This window comes from Girardinichthys multiradiatus, chromosome 21, assembly GCF_021462225.1.
Source record: "Girardinichthys multiradiatus isolate DD_20200921_A chromosome 21, DD_fGirMul_XY1, whole genome shotgun sequence".
Taxonomy (NCBI): Eukaryota; Metazoa; Chordata; class Actinopteri; order Cyprinodontiformes; family Goodeidae; genus Girardinichthys; species Girardinichthys multiradiatus.
In genome coordinates, this window is record NC_061813.1 from 40,000,423 (window position 1) to 40,024,860 (window position 24,438).

Here is a 24,438-nt window from a genome sequence, read left to right on the forward strand (position 1 = left end):
GTTTGCTCAACCAGTTCACATGTGTTTTGTGGACCTGGAGAAGGCATTCGACTGTGTCCCTCGTGATGCCCTGTGGGGGGTGCTCCAGGAGTATGGAATCGGGGGCCCTTTATTAGGGGCCATCCGGTCCCTGTACGAGCGGAGCAGGAGTTTGGTTCGCATTGCCGGCACTAAGTCGGACCTATTCCCGGTGCATGTTGGACTCCGGCAGGGCTGCCCTTTGTCACCGGTCCTGTTCATAACTTTTATGGACAGGATTTCTAGACGCAGCCAAGGGCCGGAGGGGGTCTGGTTTGGGGACCAGTGGATTTTGTCTCTTCTTTTTGTGGATGACGTGGTCCTGCTGGCCCCCTCTAGCCAAGACCTACAGCATGCGCTGTGGCGGTTCGCAGCCGCGTGTGAAGCGGCTGGGATGAAGATCAGCTCCTCCAAGTCCGAGGCCATGGTACTTGACCGGAAAAGGGTGGCTTGTCCTCTTCAGGTTGGAGGGCAGTTCCTGCCTCAAGTGGAGGAGTTTAAGTACCTCGGGGTCTTGTTCACGAGTGAGGGAAGAATGGAGTGGGAGATCAACAGACGGATCGGTGCGGCTGCCACAGTAATGGGGGCGCTGTGCCAGTCCGTTGTGGTGAAGAGAGAGCTGAGCCGAAAAGCAAAGCTCTCAATTTACCGGTCAGTTTACGTTCCTACCCTCACCTATGGCCATGAACATTGGGTCATGACCGAAAGAACAAGATCCCGGATACAAGCGGCTGAAATGAGCTTCCTCCGTAGGGTGGCCGGGCACTCCCTTAGAGATAGGATGAGGGGCTCGGAGTAGGGCCGCTGCTCCTCCACATCGAGAGGAGCCAGTTGAGGTGGCTCGGGCATCTATACCGGATGCCTCCTGGACGCCTTCCTCGGGAGGTGTTCCAGGCATGTCCCACCGGGAGGAGGCCCAGGGGACGGCCCAGGACACGCTGGAGAGACTATGTCTCTCGGCTGGCCTGGGAACGCCTTGGGCTCCCCCTGGAGGAACTGGAGGAGGTGTCTGGAGAGAGGGACGTCTGGGCATCTCTGCTGAGTCTGCTGCCCCCGCGACCCGGTCCCGGATAAGCGGAAGACGACGACGACGAAAACAGGACGTGACGTTACCCAGAGCAACAGAGCATCTACAAGCAATAACAACAAGAGTACTGAGAAGCCAATACTAATTAGACATGTTTAAGTTCTCTGATGATACAGCCATTCTCTGCCTCATGTCAGATCTAGCAGATTCAATAACATACAGACAGCAGATCCAAAGTTTTGTTCAGTGATGGGAGGAACACTTCCTGATTCTTAATGTCAAAAAACACAGGAAATGATCTTTGACCCAAAGTCTGTTGGAGACCACTCACCAGTGGTCCTCCATCATCACAGTATTGCCCGGGTGGATTCTTATAAATACCTGGAAATACAAACAGACAATAAGTTCACATGGCATGCTCAGGTTGACTATGTCTGCACCAGCGTCCAGCAGCGACTGCACTTCCTCCACAGGCTCAGGGCCTTCAGTGTCAGTCAGAAGGTGAAGCTGCTATTTTATCATGCCGTAATAGGGAGCATCGTCAGATACAGCATCTCGGCCTGGTTCGGTAACCTGTCTGTCCTAAAGAAGGCCCAGCTCACCTGGCTCACACAAAGCTCTATGAAGCTGATGGGAGTTGAGCAGCATCCCTCACTTCAGAACATCTTTGATGAAACAATAACCAGACAGGCCCAGAAAATGATCTCAGACCCCAATAACATCCTTCAGTCAGAGTATCAGCTCCTTCCCTCGGGTCGGCGCCTCACAGTTCCTGCATGCAGACTGAACCGCTTTCAGAACTAATTTGTTCCACTCTCCATCAAAGTCTTAAACAGCAATAAAAACATCGAATTATGATTACAGAATGTACAGGTAATGGTCAATAGTACTTTTAATTATTTGTGTTTTTATTGTATATATTTGTTTCATTTTGATCTTAAGTATTTAGTATTGGCATCGTGCGATATGTTAAGAGGGAAGTGGATATGTCCTTTGCACAATAAAATCTATCTATCTATCTATCTATCTATCTATCTATCTATCTATCTATCTATCTATCTATCTATCTATCTATCTATCTATCTATCTATAGTCGTTCACATTACAACAGTAAACACGGAGAAATAGATGTTCTACTTTAAGGGCACAACAGAAGCCATTTATTGTCAGCGGGTACTGGGTGGGAAACACGTGAATAATAGGAGAGTGAAACTCAGTTTCAGGGAGATCTGACTGCCAGTTCAGCACAACAAACTGTTTGGATGCGGAAACACATGTTAATAACTTTACAGAGACTGAGTTTATCCAGAACTTTATCATGTCGAGGGCAACTTTTAATCATATATGTCAGCGTCTCTCCTCTTAACTCCACAGGCAGAAGACTTGGATGTAATCCAGGGTATCGGACTGCAGCAAGGGCAGATCATCACCTGCTCCGTAACCTCGATAGCATTTTAAAGTCCTCTGTTTGAACGCTTGTTTACGAATTTTACAATACAAACTACGTCCCACATCCAGACGGTTCCTATGAGCACTTTTTTAAAGATATGTTCTTCGGCACTAGTGGCCTTTATTTTTGTTTTTTGACAGTAGGTAGACAGGAAACGGGTAGAGAGAGGGGGAGACATTCGATAAATATCGCTGGGTCCGGGACTCGAACCCAGGACAGCCGCTTCGAGGACTATAGCCTCAGCATATGGTCGCGTGCTTCGCCCCTACATCATCAGCACCGCGCCTTTAATAAGGCTTGAAGAAAGTTTTATCTCATTTTTCATCATGGGCTGCATAGTAGCATTGTTGCCTTGCAGCAAGAAGGTCCTGGGTTCGACTGCTGGCCGGTGGTCTTTCTGCATGGAGTTTGCATGCTCTCCCTGTGCATGCGTGGTTCTCACCAGGTACTCCGGCTTCCTCTCACAGTCCAAAGACATGCCTGTTAGGTAGAAACTGAAAAAATGAATTCAATCAACTTGTTAACCTTCTGCTTTAAATTCAGTTTTTACTAAATCTATTAATCTCTGTTTGATGTATGAATCATTTTAATAACTCCTCATTTTAAACCCCAATTTAACTTTAAAATTCAACACATCTGAAAAGGATTTTATATGTTTATGAATGTCTGCTTGGATGCCAGATGTCGTCTCTCTCATGTTATAAATTATTTATGTAACGGGGGACAATCTAATGTTGGGATTATAATTATTGATTAATTAATATTCATCAAGAATTATAATTAAAAGAGATGTTTCTGGTGTTGTAATTGTGGCTCAACGCCTTTGATAATTACAACCGTTAAATACCCAGTAATAATTGATAACTATTACCAGAGATGTCACTGTTTAATCGACCGTTTCTGCTGAAACGTGTGGAACTTCAACCTTATTTTGACTGACAAATCCCTCTTGCACAAAATAAACACAAACGATTTCTCTTTATGTACGTGAACCTTTATTAAATCACAGCCTGATACGCTTCACTATTCCGATTTAATAATCTTCATCTAATCAAACATGCAACGTTCTACACAAAAGGGTAAAAAATCTAACTAAACAAAATAAAACAAAACAGCAGTTGGTGTGTACGAGATCAAACCAGCAGTTATGGCAGTTATGGCAAAATAAAAGAGGAATATGGTTGAACGAAGTTTTGGGTGCGCCCCTCCCAAAGTGTAGCTCAGCGGGAGACAGGCAGTAATAAACCTTCCCCCAGCAAGGTTGTAAAACCAGAGGACAAAGGATCATAAACCTTTTGGCGGCAAGCTAGTAACACGAGGTTGAAGACAAAGAAAATGGTTGATTTTCACCATAAGGTTATTATAGTAGTTCAGTTCTACCACGCACCTGCGCTCAGGTGTTTGCACGGTAAAAATACACAGTTTCAAAGTTTCAATAAAAGGTTGCATGCACATACAATTCAGAACACATTAGACTATAAGTGGCGAATCTACATCGCACTAAACCTATCTCTACCCTGGCCAAGCTATTCCTAATAAAGAAATAAAAATAAAAGGTGGATTTTACTTGTCGTCTCCTCTGAGCAGAGGGAGAGAGAGAGAGAGGGTTGAAGAGTCCCACGCGTCCGCGGATTCTCAACAAAGCAGTCTGTTTTCTTCCTTGGTGGCCTCCATGGCAGAAAGGTAGAAAAATAATGACGGACCGTCACTAGTCGACTGGTACAAAACAAGGAAGGAAAGTTGCGTCTCCTTGAAACTCCGTGGTTTTTTTGGTTACGTGTTAAACTCACGTCTTCGATCGGCAAAGTGAAATTTCTGGCCTTATTCCAGAAACCTCTTTCATGAATTTTTCGTTGGCCAACAAAGGAGAATAAATGAAGACTCCACATGGGACCTGTTCTTCTCCAGAGGATGCTTCAGTTGCGTGGTAACCGTGTCAAGGTCTCCAGCTGAAGGCAACTCTTTAAAGAGGGTGACCTCCTTTATAATCTCCTGTGACGTCAGACTTGGGACGCCCCGTCATATCAGCCGCAGTGGCCGATGGGTTTTGTAGGACAGACTATCCTGCGGTACAAAATGACGTTGGAAAGGCATAGTGGCGTCCAGCAACGTGCAAATGGTCCAATATTCAGCAAACAAGTGGTCCAACACTAAGAATCCAGGTTCTCTAGAGCAGCTTCTAGTTATGAGACGTAAGAAAAGTCAGGACTGTCCTGACCTCAGCAGAACCAACAGAACCAGAACCGTTCTGCAGCAAGAACAGAGAAGATCCTCCAAACATGATCTGAAAGTCTCTGAGCTGCTACAGAAAGTGTTTCCAATGCTCACCAAAGGAGATGCTGGAGAAGAAGAAACTTTATCTTTACTAAGTTTATATTTTACCGTCAGAAAGAAGGAAATAAAAAATATCTGATTTAAAATCATCAAGAAAAGCTTCATCCTCTGATTGAAGAAACCATCATTTACTCTCTGAGATGTTTGCAGCAACAGATAAAATGACAAGAGCTGCTGAAACATTAGCATCAAACATCTAAAATCTAATAAAAAGATGTAAAAACTGCATCACAATGAAGAAAACATGCAGCCTGAAAACGTCTGAATTGAGCTTTATTTCATGTTTCTTGGTTTCAGGCTGAAAATGAATCAGTGAGAAAAAAGATCAACTTTACAGTTTAATCAAATCCAGGTCAAAACTACATGGAGCCACTAAATGCAGCTTAGTTTTAATTTCATCTTCATTGGTCCAGAGAGACAAACAATATCAGACACTAAATGACAGACATGAGAAAATAAACAGGATAAAAATCTCTAAACTCAGAGTTCATCATCAGGATCCAGTCAGAGTCTCTTTAAACTCAAACTGCTGCAGCTTCAACCTCTGTGGATCATCCGGACACAGCTCAGCTTCTCTCCTTTACAAAGATCATCAGGACAGTGTCGCTCTTCTCCTCAAAAAAGATGATGTCCACCACCTGCAGAAAGAAGAAGGAGCAACAGAGGAGATCAATGAGTGTTTCCAGCCTCTCTCCATCAGCTGTCAGTCAGTGATGCAGCACATCCAGTATAAAGAGCAGCAGGGACTTCAGTCAATTCAATTAAAATTCAATTCAAAAATACTTTATTAATCCCAAAGGGAAATTAAATGTTGTAGCTCATTATGAGGGTTTCTTCAAAGAGCCGTTGTAGATGCTGATGGCTGTGGGCAGGAAGGATCTCCTGTAGCGCTCCGTCTTACAGCAGATCTGAAGAAGCCTCTGAATGAAGACACTCTGTTGTTGTAGGACAGTCTGATGAAGAGGATGCTCAGGGTTCTCCATAATGTTCTTCATTTTATGAAGAATCCTTCTTTGGACAATGATCTCCAGAGGTTTCGGAGGAGTCATCAGAACGGAACCATCCTTCTTTATCAGCTTGCTGAGCTTTTTTAAGTCCCTGGTTCTGATGCTGCTTCCCCAGCAGATGATGGTAGAAGAGATCACACTTTCCACAACAGACTTCAAAATGAGATGATTGTTTCCACACCATGCCACAAAGCGGTCCACCACCTTCCTGTACTCAGCTTCTTGTCCATCTCTGATCCACCCCACGACTGCAGAATCATCTGAGTATTTCTGCAGATGACAGGAGTCTGTCTTGTACTGGAAGTCTGAGGTGTACAGAGTGAAGAGGAATGGTGAGAGTACCGTCCCCTGTGGTGCTCCTGTGCTGCTGACTACCTGGTTAGACTCATAACCCTTCAGTCTCACAAAATGTGGTCTGTTTGTCAGGTAGTCTTTGATCCAGGAGATTGTTGAGGAACTCCATCTGAGTCTTCTGGAGTTTCTGACAAAGCAAATCAGGTTGGATTGTGTTAAATGTACTGGAGAAATCAAAGAACATGATCCTCACAGTGCTGCTGACTTTGTCCAGATGACAGTGGGTTTGTTGAAGCAGGTGTATGATGGCATCTTCAACTCCAACTCCACAGCAATAAGCAAACTGAAGGAGGTCCTGATGGTTTACTGTTTGCTTACTCAGGTTGACCAACAGGAGTCTCTCTAGGACCTTCATGATGTGGGATGTCAGGGCAACAGGTCTATAGTCATTGAGGACTGATGGGTGAGTTTTCTTTGGTACCAGAACAAGACAGGAGGTCTTCCACAACACCGGAATCTTCTTCTGGGCCAGGCTAAGGTTGAAGAGGTGCTGCAAAATCCCACAAAGCTGCTCTGCACAGACCTTCAGGACTCTAGGGCTGACACAATCTGGACCTGCAGCCTTATTCCGGTTCAGGCTCTCCAGTTGCATCTTCACCTGACGTCTTGAGACACAGGTGGAAGGGGGAAGCAAAGGTACCATCAGCATCTTCTGATTTGGTGGAAGGCAAACATGTAGAAGCAGAAGGGTCTAGGGCTGAGGTGGAAGATAAAACATTTGAGGTGTTACTGGACAGCTGTGGGTCCTGTGGGTCAAAGGAAGATGGAATGTCTGTTTGGCTGTGAGCAGGAGAGGAGGATGCGAAGCTGGTTTCTGAACTGAACCTATTGAAGAATGTGTTCAGTTCATTGGCTCTGTCCAGACCTCCATCGGTCGGATCATCCTTCTGCTTGAAGCCTGTGATCTTCTTCATCCCTGTCCACACATCTCTGATATTGTTTTGCTGGAGCTTGCTCTCCAGCTTCTTCTTGTACACCTCCTTGCTGTCTCTTTATCTTGACTTTAAGTTAATTCTGTAAACTCCTCAATAATTCTCTGTCTCCCTCTCTGAAGGCTCTATTTTTCTTGTTAAGCAGGTCCTTCAGGTCACTGGTGATCCAAGGTTTGTTATTGGGGAAGCATCTCACAGTTCTGGTGGGGATGATGTTATCCATAAAGAAGTTTATATAGTCGGTTACACACTCAGTCATATCATTGATGTCCTCTCCATGTGGCTGGCACAGTGCGTCCCAGTCTGTAGCCTCAAAGCAACCTTGCAGAGCTTCTTCAGCTTCCTGTGACCATTTTCTCACAGTCCTCTTTATTACAGGTTGCCTCTGAACAAGGGGCTTATATTTCGAGCAGAGAAAAACAAGATTGTGATCTGATTTGCCTAGCATAGGTCTTGCTGTAGAGATGTATGAGTCCTTGACATTTGCATAAAACAAATCCAATGTTTTGTTTTCTCTGGTAGAGCAGCTGACAAACTGTTGAAACATTGTAAGTGTAGCAGAGAGTGAAGCATGGTTAAAATCACCAGAAATTGCCACAAAAGCATTGGGGTTTTGTGTCTGTAGCTTAGAAACAACTGAGCTGAAGGCATCGCATGCAGTGTCGGCAACAACGGAAGGTGGAACGTAAACTGTTGCCAAAATAACTCTGGCGAACTCTCTGGGTAAATAATATGGACGAAAACTTACTGCCAACAGTTCAATATCTGGACTGCAGAGATGACACTTCACAGTAACATGTCCTGGATGACACCATCTGTTGTTCACAAGTACTGCCAGTCCACCTCCTTTACATTTGCCGCTCCTCTTTAAATCTCTGTCTGCTCATATGGTTAAAAAGCCAGGCAGAGAGACGTTGGAGTCGGGGATATGATCCTGCAGCCATGTCTCAGTAAAACACATAATACTGCATTCCCAGTATTCTGGCTGGGTCCTTTGTAGGGCTTGGAGTTCACCCAACCTGTTTCCCAACGATCTCACATTGCCCATCATAATCGACGGAAGAGATGGTTTGAACTTCCTCCTTCTGTCTCTTCTCTTGGCTCCTGCTTTGCATCCACGGTGTCTCCTTTTCAACTGATCAGGGATTTAGGGTAGTAGTTGAAGTATTATTTGAGCTTTTGAAACATTAATCCGCTGCTCTCGGTTGTAAGAAACAACCCCGTTGCCATGGCAATGCATCATAACAAATGTCCAAAAATAGAAAGTATCAAGAAAAATCCTCCAAGCTGCACAGCATCTGACACCGGAGAGGACAGTCGTCCAAAAAAATAAAAAATCAACTGCCACCACAAGAGGAAGAGTTCCCAAAAAACAATAAATCAGAATCAAAAGTAACAGAGCTACTCCAACCTGCTGCCACCTTGAGCGGCGCAATTCTAGAAGTGTCCTGTTCAGAGCAGCTGTGGAGCAGCTGTGGAGCGTCGCCAGCTTCCTTTCAGCTCTCCTGTTAACGTGTTGGAGTGAACACACTGAGCTCCAAGCTCACACACCTGCACACACTTTTAGCATCAAGTCTGGTTCCTCTGCAGGTTTCACTCCAGTCCACAGTGGAAACCAACTGCTGAGAGTCATGAAGGCTTCATTTCTGCACCAACACTGTAGTGATGATTTACTGCTGCTACATGTCAACTGCTGCTCCATTTAAACACACAAACTCTGGCTGTTGATGAACATCTCATCTGTTTCTGAAACATCAGCTGACAAACAAACATGGAGGATGTCCTTGAACACATCTGGATGAAGCTAATGACAGAAGGACACATGTCCAGATGTGATGAGTGGACTTCAGCAGAGCTTCTACTCTGTATAAAGACCACATGGTCACTAAATGTAATGATGGTTTGTGAAATAAGAGCCAGTGGTTTCCAGGCTGCAGTCAGACTGATCTCAGAGCTGTGACAAAGATGAACCTGATCAGTTGTTTCCTGTTGAAATGAGAGAACAAACAGTCTGAGATCAGATCTGATGTTACCACAGTCTGATGAATGAGGACCACTGTCTCTATACATGTTGGAAGCTGTCAGCTGGAATCCAGCTTTATTTCCTGTAGACATGAACACAACAGCAACAGTCATCTTCACATCAACACAAACACAGGAACACAACAAGCTTCTGGCTCATCTGATTGACTGATTGTTGTTTCTGTGTCCAATCAGGAAGACTGTCACCAATCTCCTCCCACTGAGAAGCTGCAGCTTAACTGGAAACACTGGATCTTTGCTTTGATGCTAACTGGGTTCAGAATAATTCTGCTGACAGCAGCTGGACTCACTCCAAACATCTACTTACACATTATTCAGTTTGTAGTCTGGACTCTTTACAAGATCCTCCAGCTGCTGAACATCTGACTCCTTCAGGTAGTTCCCACTCAGGTCCAGTTCTGTCAGATGGGATGGGTTGGACTTCAGAGCTGAGACCAGAGAAGCACAGCTGATCTCTGACAAACTGCAACCCCTCAATCTGAATAAAGAATAAAACATGTGAGCTGAAGCCAACAGGATGCAGGTTAAAACAGTCCAACAGAACCAATTAAAGAGCTCTCATTAATATTAATGACAACATGCTGCTGCTTCAATAAAGACCTGCTGACTTCAGCTCTTAAACTCTGTCAGGTCCACCAGCAGCTCCATAAATACAAACTCAGGTTGTGCAGCCAAAGTATTCAAGTTTCACAGAAAAAGTCAGGAGGAATTATGACCAAATGTAGGTTAATGCAGATAAATTCAACTATTTGAATTGTCGGACCATTGTCTGCTACTACACCTCCCAGTATTGTCTGCTACTACACCTCAAGCATGAATCGCAGTTAACAGGAAGTGGGCGTTGCAGCTCTGATGTCACAGTGAGCTATATAAGAACAGGTGAGACGCTCCACCTTTGTTTTTTGTCCAACTGGAAACCGTGATATGGTTACCACACTACGGAGGCGCGCATCCTTCTGGAAAAGAAACTCACATGTGGGTTTCCATTCATTCTCCTCACTGGCCAAACTCATGAGAAGCTCAACGAGCTAAAAGCTTACTGGAATAAGGAGACCAATAGGTTTACCATTCTGATCGAAGGCGTGGACCTGACACACAACTCAAGAAAAACCCACGGAGGTTTTCCAAGGAGACAAAATTTTCGACTGCTGACGGTCCATCATATTTTTCCCCTTTGCCAAAGGAGGAGAAGCCGACCGTCCTTGAGTTTGTTACGGACTCGTAACAACTCTCCCTCCTCTCCCCGCTACTCGCTGCTCCAGAGAAGACAACACCGAGTAATTCCGTTCTTGTTTTATTTCTGTTAGTACGATAGAAATAGCTTGGGCTGGATAGAGTAGGATTTTAGGGCAATTTAGAATCGCCTCTTATTATAGTCCAATGTGTTCTAAGTTGTATTTGCATGCAATGTCTTATTGAAGCTTTGACTGCTGTTGGACTCTGAAAGCCGCTGTGCTTTTAAGCTGTGTGTTTCACTGTGCATTTGAACTCCTGAGCGCGGATTCAGGTGAACTTAAAAGTTGGACTGTTAGAGGTTCTCAGAAGCCCTGAGGCTGCAGCTAGAACCTCATAGTGGAACACTCACTGTTCCATTGTCTTCACAGTGTTTTTCCACTGGTTGCCGCCTAAAGGTTTTATGACCCTTTGTGTTTCACTGAACTGCCACTTTGGGGATTTTATGACTGCAGGCTGGTGGAGGAAGCTCCCAAAAGGCTGGCCATGTGAACATATTGCTGTTCCAAGTAAACCCAAAGCTTTTTTCCATTACCATTTTTGCCCATAAACTGCTGGTTTGATCTTCAGACACTCAATGTTGTTTTTTATCTTTGTTTGGTTAGTTATTTACCCATTTTGCGTAGAATATTTGCATGCTTGATTAGGTGAAGATTATTGAATCACAATAGCAAAGTGTATCAGGGCTGTTTATTTAATAAATGTTCATGTAGAGAAAGAGAAAGAATGTGTGTTTATTTTGAGCAAGATTGATTTATCTGTCAAGATAAGGTTAGTGTTCCTCATCAATCGGTGGGACAAGTGATTACACAGTGACATTTAGTTTAGTTAATAATTACCAATTATTAATGATAATTAACTAATTGTAATTATTAAGTGCTTTGAACCCATAATCACCACATCAGAGTGCATTTCTGATTTCTATTCATAAGTAATTATTTTTGGTTGAGAAAATAATTGTGATTATGATTTTTAATTATAATTTAATAACATTAATTAATCAATAATCATAATCCTTACAGAATTATTCCACAGCCATAAAAACATGATGTCATGGAGAATATTTCATGGAAAACTGACTTGAAGAGCTGAAACACACAGAACCAGAACCTGGTACTGAGACATGTTGTGTTTGAGTATTTTAGTCAGTAAAATCATTCCAGAGCTTCTAAAAGTGTTGAAGCATCAATCAGTGATTATATATTTGTTACTGTCAGACAGATTCCAGGAGCTGAAATTCACTTTTCTAGATTGGGTTGAATCCCTTCTGACCTGCTTCACATGAGGGGCATTTATACACACTGGGGGTCCGAATGCTGTCCTGTTCTGACCTTAGATCAGGGGGTCCAACTCAGTTACACAGAGGGACACAATTAAACACTGGCTCCAAGTCCAGAAACAAACTCAGGAAAATATTTATTTGAATAGAAGATATAAACTTTGTTTTTAGCTGAATTCTATTAAATTATTCTTGGTGCTGGGAATGGGAGTGGGATTTCCTAGTATATTTGAGTATAATATCAGCCATATGTCTGCAGTTTACTGTCAACACAACTTTCACATCAGAAATATCAGAACTAAACTAAAACATGGTGTCTTACTTCAATCTCTGTAGTTTGCAGAGAGGAGTGTGTAGAAAACCACAAAGCTCCTTCACTCCAGAATCTTCCAAGTTGTTCCCACTCAGGTCCAGTTCTGTCAGATGGGAGGGGTTGGACTTCAGAGCTGAGACCAGAGAAGAACAGCTGATCTCTGACAAACTGCAGTCCTCCAATCTGAATAAAGAATAAAACATGTGAGCTGAAGCCAGGTTAAAAATAAAATATTAATGAAAATGTAGAAAATTAATTTCACTGAGTTTAAAGTCTCAGAAACATGATGAACTGATGTCTAACATCTGATCCAGTAAAACTGATTTAAAGAGTTAAAACAAGCAGAACCAGAACATGTTATTATGACGTCTTGTTAGAATATTTCAGTCGGGCCTTCAGTGGTTCTGTGCTGAATTAAAATGGACTTTAATAACCAAACTGTGACATTAGAGCTGTTAATGAATGCTGCTGTGAGTTAATGTCAGCAGCTCATTTTCACAGAGACAGAAACCTTCTACTGAGAGGAACTGAGGGATTTATCTGAAGGATCAACAGCTGCAATAATTACACTTCACTCATTTCTGAACACATGAATACATGACTGGAGCATTACAGCTAACGTTTTAAAGCTCTGCTTGATATTTATAAAAGAAACTTTATTAGAAACTGCTTTGGGATTATTTCAATTGTTACGGACACGGAGACAGAAATGAAAAGGAAAAAAAAGAAGCACGAAAGATAGAAAGGGGGGCAAAAAGGAAAAGGAAGACAAGGAGAAAAGAATGGAGGAGAGAAAGAAGGATGAAGAGAATACAAGATAACACACTGCTTGCTTCTACACCTGCATAAACATTCATATTAACAGCTTTTTTACCAAAAAGTGCACTAATGAATGCAAGATGTATTTAGTGGTAAATGTGGCTCAATATAGAGCATTTGCGTATCTGCTAACACCTGAATCCAAACACCTATGGGCCTGAGTGTGAGTGTGCACGTGTATACAAGGTTTCTCCATAAAAATATGCAATAACTATTGTGAGGAGCCACAGACCTGCCCCCCTGGACCTGAGACAGACACATAGGAGATCCGAGCCCTAGACATCCAAAGGCCCACCAGAGCACAGGAACCCCAGGAGAACCATTGCCGGGACTACTGTAATTTTAAGCCATTCTTCTTGCAGGATAGTGGCCAGGTCACTACGTGATACTGGTGGAGGAAAATGTTTCCTGACTCGCTCCTCCAAAACACCCCAAAGTGGCTCAATAATATTTAGATCTGGTGACTGTGCAGGCCATGGGAGATGTTCAACTTCACTTTCATGTTCATCAAACCAATCTTTCACCAGTCTTGCTGTGTGTATTGGTGCATTGTCTTCCTGATACACGGCACCGCCTTCAGGATACAATGTTTGAACCATTGGATGCACATGGTCCTCAAGAATGGTTCGGTAGTCCTTGGCAGTGACGTGCCCATCTAGCACAAGTATTGGGCCAAGGGAATGCGATGATATGGCAGCCCAAACCATCACTGATCCACCCCCATGCTTCACTCTGGGCATGCAACAGTCTGGGTGGGACGCTTCTTTGGGGCTTCTCCACACCGTAACTCTCCTGGATGTGGGGAAAACAGTAAAGGTGGACTCATCAGAGAACAATACATGTTTCACATTGTCCACAGCCCAAGATTTGCGCTCCTTGCACCATTGAAACCAACGTTTGGCATTGGCATGAGTGACCAAAGGTTTGGCTATAGCAACCCGGCCGTGTATTTTGACCCTGTGGAGCTCCTGACGGACAGTTCTGGTGGAAACAGGAGAGTTGAGGTGCACATTTAATTCTGCCGTGATTTGGGCAGCCGTGGTTTTATGTTTTTTGGATATAATCCAGGTTAGCACCCGAACATCCCTTTCAGACAGCTTCCTCTTGCGTCCACAGTTAATCCTGTTGGATGTGGTTCGTCCTTCTTGGTGGTATGCTGACATTACCCTGGATACCGTGGCTCTTGATACATCACAAAGACTTGCTGTCTTGGTCACAGATGCGCCAGCAAGACGTGCACCAACAATTTGTCCTCTTTTGAACTCTGGTATGTCACCCATAATGTTGTGTGCATTTCAATATTTTGAGCAAAACTGTGCTCTTACCCTGCTAATTGAACCTTCACACTCTGCTCTTACTGGTGCAATGTGCAATCAATGAAGACTGGCTACCAGGCTGGTCCAATTTAGCCATGAAACCTCCCACACTAAAATGACAGGTGTTTCAGTTTCATTGTCCAACCCCTGTACTTTCAGCCATTGCTAAACAGTACCTGTGTATTCTTGGCACCAGGGTGCCAGCAGAGCATGTTTTTAGTACGGCTGGCGACATAGTGAATGAGCAGAGAAGGATTCTGCGTCCAGAACATGTTGATTAAATGATATTTTTGATCAGAAATCTGTAGAGTAATTGACGAGTACCTAGTTACATGTGATAGTTGGTTAAATATTATTGCATTGTTGCTTGTTTCATAAAATGAGAGTGGTACCAGGTTGTATTGCTGCTCTTTAAACCTGAAAAGAATAAATGTTGGTTGCACTTTATTTTTGATATTAGTAATTTATAAATATTATGTTGAAAAACAAAAGTAGAAGTAACAGGAAAAGCTGTTAATTCAATCTGAAGAAATGTTGGTTGCTCTTTATTCAAATAAATGTGAATACATTTGACATTATTTGTTGTTCACTTGTTTGTCAATATCTATAATTTATGCCTGATTCTCTTAAAATAAACAACAGGAATCTATAAAACTTCACCTGCACTGTCCAGTATCCAGGTATTTATTTCCCAGCCATAGTGGTTGAATTTGAATCATTTTGGATCGGATTGTTCTACATAGACCAATATCGTCCTTCAATTGTATTGGTAACCAAAAATCATGATCCGAATCAAACCGTTTTTAAAATGAATTGTTAAATGCCTATAAAATCATGCTGCTGGGAATAGGAGTTGGAATTTCCTGCATTATCAGCTCTAAATTCACTGGATTCTGGGAAGTTCTGGATAATAGCTGCAACCCCACAATGAAATTCAACTCACTGTTTCATGTTTTCTGCTCATTATTTAATAAATCATGGGAGGAAGTTTGAAAAAGAAAGAAACTTTAACTAGACCAAACCAGTGGAGAAGAAACCAGACTTTACCATGAAGATCCTCAGTGTGGATCAGTATAATATCAGCCATATGTCTGCAGTTTAGTGTCAACACAACTTTCACATCAGAAATATCAGAACTAAACTAAAACATGGTGTCTTACTTCAATATCTGTAGTTTGCAGAGAGGAGTCTGTAGAAAACCACAGAGCTCCTTCACTCCAGAATCTTTCAGGTTGTTGTAGCCCAGGTCCAGGTGTGTCAGATGGGACGGGTTGGACTTCAGAGCTGAGACCAGAGAAGCACAGCTGATCTCTGACAAACTGCAGCCCCTCAATCTGAATAAAGAATAAAACATGTGAGCTGACGCCAATAGGATGCAGATTAAAACTGAAATATTGATGAAAATTTAGAAAATTTATTTCACTGAGTTTAAAGTCTCAGAAACATGATGAACTGATGTCTATTATCATCAGTAAAACTGATTTTAAGAGTTAAAACAAGCAGAACCAGAACATGTTATTATGAAGTGTTGTTAGAATATTTCAGTCGGGCCTTCAGTGGTTCTGTGCTGGAATTAAAATGGACTTTAATAACCAAACTGTGACATTAGAGCTGTTAATGAATGCTGCTGTCATTAAATCACAGCAGCTCATTTTCACAGACAGAACCCTTCTACTGAGAGGAACTGAGGGATTTATCTGAAGGATCAACAGCTGCAATAATTACACTTCACTCATTTCTGAACACATGAATACATGACTGGAAACAGAACCGGTTCTACCTGTTCTATTGTTAGACAGGATGCTGCATCACAACCAGAACCAGTATGATATCAATGTTATCACCAAAGAAACCAGAACAAATTCACAGCAAACATCAGATTTCTTCTTCCAATCATCCAACATAGAAATGTAATATTGCTGAATATTGTGATGATGATATCAGATGTGATTAAAATATGTTTTGCTGAAACTTTTCATTCTTTTCCACCATTCTGATGTCCCCATCACTGCTGCAGAGTGAATGCATGGCATTGGGAGCATTAAAACAGACCAAACAGTCCTTCAGATTGAGTTACGTATGTCACTCTGATACTGTGATAATTGGGATTCAGTATATTGTGCAGATCTACTAAAAAGCCACACCTACAAAACCTGTTCATCAGGTAGATATTATGACCAGATCACTGAAAAAACCCAAAAGATCAGAGGGGCAGTCAGCACATCCACATCAAGTCCAGTACCAAAGGTGTCTCCAACTACAACTGATTTTGACATTTCCCAATTTCACCAAATAAACTACAAAAACTGCTATCTAGATGTTTTACCCGCAGCTTTCCTTAAGAAAGCTTCGCCTGTCATAACGTCTGATTTAACTCAAAGAATAAACACATCCCTTTTGTCAGCTGTTTTCCCCCAGGCCCTAAAAACAGCAATCATGAAACCGCTATTAAAAAAGAGAAACTTGTACAAGTTGCTCTTTTTTAATAGCGGTTTCATGATTGCTGTTACTGTAGAACTACAGGCCTATATCAAACCTCCTCTTCATCAGTAAGATTATTTACAAAGCTGCGTTTCAACAGTTAAACAACTTCCTAACAATGACCAACCGCTTCGATGCCTTCCATCAGGCTTCTTGGTCACGACAGTACAGAGACTGCTCTTGTCAAGGTGTTCAATGACATCCGTATAAATGCAGACTGTGGAAGAACCACAGTGCTGGTATTATTGGACCTCAGTACAGCATTCGACACTATTGATCACTCCATAGACTCAGACCTGAACCTTCAGAGGAACATAAAGACAGATTTTAAAGGTCAGCCTTCTATCACCTAAAGAATATCTCCAGGATTAAGGACTAATGTCTCAGCAGGGCCTTGAAAAACTGATTAATGCGTTCATCGTAAGTAGAATTGATTACTGCAACGGTGTCTTCACAGGTTTGCCTAAAAAGTCGATCAGCTGCAGTTGATCCAGAACACTGCTTCCCGTATCCTGACTAAAACTAAAAAAGTGGAACACATCACCCCAGTTCTAAAGTCCTTACAATGGCTCCCCAATGTTATAGTATTAATATGAAATGGACATGTAGGCAGAAGGAGCCCAACAGATATCAGAGGCACAGCACGCATGAGGAACATTGAAGAGCCACAGCTACCTTTTGTGTAATTAAACTATTAGCTAACCACCTTTACTAGCGTTTTCAATACAAATGTTTTGTTGTTGCACATTTTAAAGTATAGTAGATGACATAAAACCCCAGCTCGATCCATCCTTCAAACAATTTGTAATTTGCCTGCAAACCTGTAAACTAGCTTCAATTTTACTTTTCCTCCCACTACTGTAGTTTACCGCCCGAGAGCACAGACTCTCCCATCGCTGAAAGCTGCAGGTCCTTCTTGCAGATGCTGCAGGAAGCTTCTTTAGGATTTTATCCTCGTTTCAACCATGTTTTGTATCTAGAGTTTTTGAGCCAGCGGTCTTTAAAAATGGTTACCGCCTGGCATGCTGTTTTATTCTGCTCACTAAAACGACTAGCAACACAGTTAGGTTCTCAAAGCAGGTCTGCTTCATAGCTACGCCAGAGGACACCGCCGGTCCAGCAGCTAATCTGTTCATCAGGTGATGTCTGCTGCTCATACACCATTAGTACGAAAAGGTGCAGACCTTCTCTAAGTGGCAGCAAGGCTTTCTGAGACTCCATTAGAGGCAAAATGATCACTCTATTTGGTGCCTTTAACATTATGAAATTGAGGTTTTTAATTCAACTGTTGGAGTGCTCTTTATTACAAAACAGTGGAGTTAGAATATAGTGGCACTTTGAAGGACATTACGCAGAAATCAAGCACTTTCCCAACCTTGAAAACATCTTGTTAAAATTCAAGCATTTTCAAGGATTTCAAGCATCGGTTTGAACCCTGATGCTTTTAATTAGTAAAGCTTTTGCAGGACTCAGTAACAGCATAAAAATCAGCAACACAGACTGATCAAGTATTAGAAAATAATCAATCAACTTAACCTAACTTTCCCTGATGCTGAGGCTGGGGGAATTTGGAGATGCTCTTCCATGCACCCGGTAAAGATGAATTAGTCAGGAGGCGAGGGGTGGAGTTCTTGGGAAGAAGGTAACCAAGGTTTTCAGTTCTCTTCCTCTGAGCAGACAAGCACTGATGCACCAGGTTTCGATGGTCTGACACTGATGTCTTAGGTCAAGCATAGTCAGAAACACACGGTTGATCCTCTTTCCAATGCAGAATTCTCAGCAGGGCTGTGTCTTGGATCCTCTGATTCATCTGCTGCTTCTTGTCCATCTTGATATTTATGTGCTGGTCTTCTGCGAGGAAACCAACTAGTTCCTCTATTCTTACCCATTTTATAGAAAATGTTTTGGCACACTCTTTGTACTTATTGGCCAGTGGTAGTTGCCATGGCTGTTTCATTGGTTACCCGTCACATAAGCTGATCTTTTCCTTGGGATCTTTTCATTTTAGTTATAGCATTTACTTCACCTACAGTTTAAAACCATTACTTCAACTTCATCCTTTATTGTTCATACATCACCAGTGATTATCAGTACTTTTCTTACACATATAGTTGATTAACAATATCCACAATTATTGATATATGTTCAACAGGATGCTCAAAGAAATAATTCTTCATTCTCTTTTTCATGACATCTTATCTATGTATTATGATCATTATTTGTTTCATACTCTAGAGATTAATCGCTCATTTAATCATATGTAATATTTTCAATCATAGTGATACACTTCTGCAAAATAAAAAAGAATTAATAGCATGACTCTGAATGGGCCTCCCAGACTGCACAGCTTCAGAATGTAAATATTTACTGATTTATATTTAATTGATTTATTTGTAAGGATTTAATCAATTTTGCCTGGATACAACTGAAGATATTCGCCTAATCTGAAACAATTATACATGAAACCTATGGAAGCAGTGCTAGAAGGTTCCACAGTTCAGACCAACATGAAATCTAATCAGACAGATATCTGCTCAATGTTGGATCTTCAGTGAGATCCTTCATTTCAGGACATTTTATCAGTTAGTCCCAATGTGGTCGGTAAAATGTCCAAACTAAATTCTGTCTGAGGAATGAATGAATACATATGGCCCTTTTCGAATAGTACCTTCTGGTCTTGGGTTGGTTCTACTCAACACGGTTTGGTTGGTTTTCCATTACAGTTTAGTACCATCTAAATTTGGGTGGGATCATCATAGCAAGGTGGCCCCACAGTCTGAAAAAGTACCACGATGTGATTTATAATGACACAAACACAACAACCATAGATTGCTGCTCAGTCTATGGCTGCTGTACTGCTCAGAGTGAAATAAGAGATCTGGAGAAGGCTGAGGGCAGCAAGACGAAGCTCTCTGGATCAGTACAGGAGAGAGGGAAGCCATGGAGCGGTAAAACTGAAGGATATGAGCTAGAGGACGTTTGAGGGTAAGCTAACATTACCTAACCCTGGCTTGCTATAGTGGTCATATTTAAGCCAAGCATGCAACCTAGAAGTCATCCTGGAAAAGATATTTCAACTCATCACCATCAGAGCTGCTGCTGATAACCTGAGAAAAGGATAATGAACTTTGTTATCACTGCCTTCATCAAAGGTGAGTCCTTTGGTCAGTCGACCCCACACTGGATGGCGCCGACGATGGCAGCCCTGGAACTTCGCTCGCTCTTTGTTTTTGTATTTTGTGTGTTTTTATGTTTTTCGAGCCACAGTTCTGTGGTGTCGGGCCACAATCCTGTGGTCTCATTCAGTAGAGAGGAACTTCTCAACATCAGAGAGTTCTCTCTTGGGTTTTTTTCACCATCTTTCATTGATCCAAAGTTCACTGAGCTCCTGGCGAGTGGAACTGCGGCTCTATATGGGATCCTGCACCGAAAACGTCGAAGGGGAAAGCGTGCTGGCGCGCTGGTAAAGCTCCGCAAAAGAGGACTTCGCACACCACTGCCTTCAATCCACCTGGCAAATGTCCGCTCTCTAAACAACAAGATGGACGAGCTGCTTCTTCTCACCGGTAAAAACACGGACCTCCGCGGATCAGCGGTTCTCTGCTTCACCGAGACATGGCTAAGTGAAAACATCCCGGACCGAGCACTGCTGTTGCCGGACTTCCAGCTGTTCAGAGCAGATCGCAGTGCGGAGCTATCGGGGAAGAAGCGAGGAGGCGGAATCTGCTTTTATATAAATGAAGGTTGGTGCAGAGATGTAAAAGTGCTGGAAAAACATGTAGTCCTGATCTGGAGTCATTTTCCATAATCTGTAAACCGTTTTATTCACCGAGAGAGTTTTCCTCGTTTATAATAATTGGCTCATATTTTCCACCGCATGGCTGCACTTCTGCCGTGGAAAACCATTTTGCTGAGCTGATTACAGACCTGGAAAAAAAATACACGGACTCTTTCATCATAATACTGGGAGATTTTAACAGAACAAACCTCTCCAAAGAACTCCCCAAATACAGACAGCATATTAAGTGTCCCACCAGAGACAAAAACACATTGGACCATTGTTACACAGCTTTAAAGGACTCATATCATGCTGTTACCAGGGCTGCTCTGGGTTTTTCAGATCATTATTTAATCCACCTCATCCCAACCTACAGACAGAGACTAAGAGCTTCCAAACCCAAGGTTCACACTGTTAAGAAGTGGACTGAGGAATCAAAGCAGACGCTACAGGCCTGCTTTGAATGCACAGACTGGACTGTTTTTGAAACCTCAGCCACTGACCTAAACCAACTAACTGATGTGGTGACATCATACATCAGTTTCTGTGAGGACATGTGTGTGCAGACCAAGACCTTCTGCACCTTTGGGAACAATAAGCGCCATGGTTTACTCCACACCTCAGGAATCTGCGCAGGGAAACGGAAGAAGCTCACAGCAGTGGAGATTGGGCGCGGTACAGGCAGGCCAGGAACAAACTAACAAAGGAGATCAAAGCAGCCAAGAGAAGCTACAGTGAGAAGCTGAAGAACAGCCTTTCTACTGGTGACACTTCAGCTGTATGGACCGGTCTGAGAAACCTGACTGCCTACAAGAGCCCCTCCACCCATCCTGAACAGAGTCGTCTCCTGGCCAACCGTCTGAATGGCTTCTACTGCAGACATGACAAGAAGCCATTCACACCTCAAATCATCCCCTCTACATCCCATTCAGGAACAAATTCCTCCCATAAAGCTACCAACCCCCCTTCAGATCCTCTACCTGCACTAAAGATCTCCGAGGAAGATGTAAACAGGCTCTTTCAGTGCATGAAAACAAAGAAAGCTGGAGGACCTGATAACGTCTCCCCATCATGCCTGAAAGCCTGCGCACATCAACTCGCTCCGATCTTCACAAGGATCTTCAACAAGTCACTGGAGAAATGTGAGGTCCCCTCCTGCCTCAAACGATCCACCATCATCCCGGTTCCCAAGAAACCCACCATTGTAGGATTAAATGACTACAAGCCTGTAGCCCTGACGTCTGTGGTCATGAAGTCCTTTGAGCGGCTGGTGTTGAAGCACCTGAAAGACATCACAGGTCCCCGGCTGGACCCCCTGCAGTTTGCTTACCGAGCAAACAGGTCGGCAGATGATGCTGTTAACTTAGGTCTACACTTCATCCTGCAACACCTCGACCGTCCAGGGACGTACGCCAGGATCCTGTTTGTAGACTTCAGCTCGGCCTTCAACACCATCATACCAGACATCCTCCACCAGAAGCTCAACCAGCTCAACATCCCAGCCTCCACCTGTCAGTGGATCAACAGCTTCCTGACGGACCGACAACAGCAGGTGAGACTGGGGAGCATCTTCTCCCGATCCAGATCAATAAGTACTGGTGCCCCCCAGGGTGTGTTCTATCCCCACTCCTCTTCTCTCTGTACACAAATGACTGCACCTCATCGGACTCGTCCGTGAAACTCCTTAAGTTTGCAGATGACACCACTGTCATTGGACTGATCCAGGACAGTGATGAGTCTGCAAACAGACAGCAGGTGGATCGGCTGGTACACTGGTGCAGTCAGAACTACCTTGAACTGAACCCACTCAAGACTGTGGACATGGTGGTGGACTTTCGGAGAACACCACCCCCATACACCCCCCTCACCATCCTCAACAACACTGTATCGGTGGTGGACCACTTCAGGTTCTTAGGAACCACCACCTCTGAGGACCTGAGATGGTCTTCACACATAGACACTGTTCGAAAGAAGGTCCAGCAGAGACTGTACTTCCTGAGGCAACTCAAGAAGTTCAACCTTCCACAGGAGCTGTTGGTCATCTTCTACACTGCCATCATTCAGTCTGTCCTGTCTTCATCCATCTCAGTGTAGTTTGGCTCATCCACAAAACAGGACAGGTCCAGACTGCAACGAATAATCAGGACTGCAGAGAGAATAATCAGGGCTGACCTTCCCTCCATCCAGGACTTATACAGGTCTAGGGTCAAGAAAAGAGCTGCCAAAATCTCTGCCGACCCCACACACCCTGCACATAAACTGTTTAGAGTTTTACCTTCAGGTGGCGCTACAGAGCACTGTTTACTAAAACCAGCCGCCACAGAGACAGTTTCTTCCCCCAGGCTGTTTCTCTGATGAACATTTAATAGAGAACAAAACAACAGCATACAGATGTTGCAAATGCACCTTTTTTATTAGATATGTGTATATTGTACATTGTAAATTGTAAATTTGTATATTCTGTAATGCAGAAGATTGCATTGTACATTGTATACTGTACATTGTAAATTTGTATATTCTGTAATGCAAAGACAGAACAAAAGAGCAAAGTGTACCGGAGGCAAATTCCTTGTTTGTATGTAAGAACTTGGCAATAAAGCTGATTCTGATAATTTGCTCAGTTGTGTAAAATGGTTTTTATTCTCGCCAATCATTGAATTCATTTCAAACAGTCGACCCCACACTGAAATTCTACTTATTGTTTCATTGCTCAATATTTAAAAAATCATGGGAAGAAATTTGAAAAAGAAAGTAACTTTAACTAGACCAAACCAGTGCAGAAGAAACCAGAAGGTCCTCAGTGTGGATCAGTATAATATCAGCCATATGTCTGCAGTTTAGTGTCAACACAAATTTCACCTCAGAAATATCAGAACTAAACTAAAACATGGTGTCTTACCCCAATATCTGTAGATTGCAGAGCGGAGTCTGTAGAAAACCACAGAGCTCCTTCACTCCAGAATCTTTCAGGTTGTTCTGACTCAGGTCCAGTTCTGTCAGATAGGATGGGTTGGACTTCAGAGCTGAGGCCAGAGAAGCACAGCTGATCTCTGACAAACTGCAGCCCCTCAATCTGAGTAAAGAATAAAACATGTGAGCTGAAGCCAACATGATCCAGGTTGAAATATTAACAAATAAGTAATAAAAATGTAGAAATTTTATTTCACAGAATGTAAAAGTCACAGAAACATGATGAACTTATGTCTAATATTTGACCCAGTAAAAGTCATTTAAAAAGTTGAAACAAGGGCATGGCAATGGTGGTGTAAGGGTTAAGCCTGTGACCATATACAGAGGCTATAGTCCTTGATTCGGCCATCCCAGGTTCAAGTCCCCGACCTGGCGACCTATGCCAAATGTCTCCCCCTCTCTCTGCCTCTTTTTCCTGTGCCTACTGTCAAAAAATTATAAATATCTTTTTTTTTTTTAAGTTTAAACAAGCAGAACCAGAACATGTTATTATGATGTGTTGTTGAAGGCCCGACTGAAATATTCAGTCGGGCCTTCAGTCGTTCTGTGCTGGAAATAAAATGGACTTTCATAACCAAACTGTGACATTAGAGCTGTTAATGAATGCAGCTGTGATTTAATGTCAGCAGCTCATTTTCACAGAGACAGAAACTTTCTACTGAGAGGAACTGAGGGATTTATCTGAAGGATCAACAGCTGCAATAATTACACTTCACTCATTTCTGAACATATGAATACATGACTGGAAACAAAACCAGTTCTACCTGTTCTATTGTTAGACAGGATGCTGCATCACAACCAGAACCAATCTGATATCAATGTTATCACCAAAGAAACCAGAACAAATTCACAACAGATATACTAAAAAGTCACACCTACAAAACCTGTTCATCAGGTAGATGTTAAGACTAGATGAACAGCAATACATTACACGCATGGCAGCAGTGCTAGAAGGTTCCACTGTTCAGACCAACATCACCTTCTAATCAGACACATATCAGCTCAATGTTGGAGTCTCAGTAAGATCCTTTATTTCTGGACATTTTATCAGTTAGTCCCAGTGTGCTCGGTAAAATGTCCAAGC

At 42.8% G+C, this 24,438-nt stretch overlaps 1 protein-coding gene across 1 annotated transcript in view; it reads right to left on the reverse strand.

The window, feature by feature from the left end:
- LOC124857900 (NLR family CARD domain-containing protein 3-like) overlaps nt 1-24,438 on the reverse strand; it is a 213,069-nt gene that overhangs the window by 137,825 nt on the left and 50,806 nt on the right. The window contains exons 4-7 of the mRNA XM_047349459.1: nt 23,284-23,457; nt 15,286-15,459; nt 12,149-12,173; nt 9,473-9,618 (exon numbers count right to left, since the gene is read on the reverse strand). Coding sequence (XP_047205415.1) covers nt 9,473-9,618; nt 12,149-12,173; nt 15,286-15,459; nt 23,284-23,457 — 519 coding nt within the window. The remainder of the gene's footprint in view (nt 1-9,472; nt 9,619-12,148; nt 12,174-15,285; nt 15,460-23,283; nt 23,458-24,438) is intronic.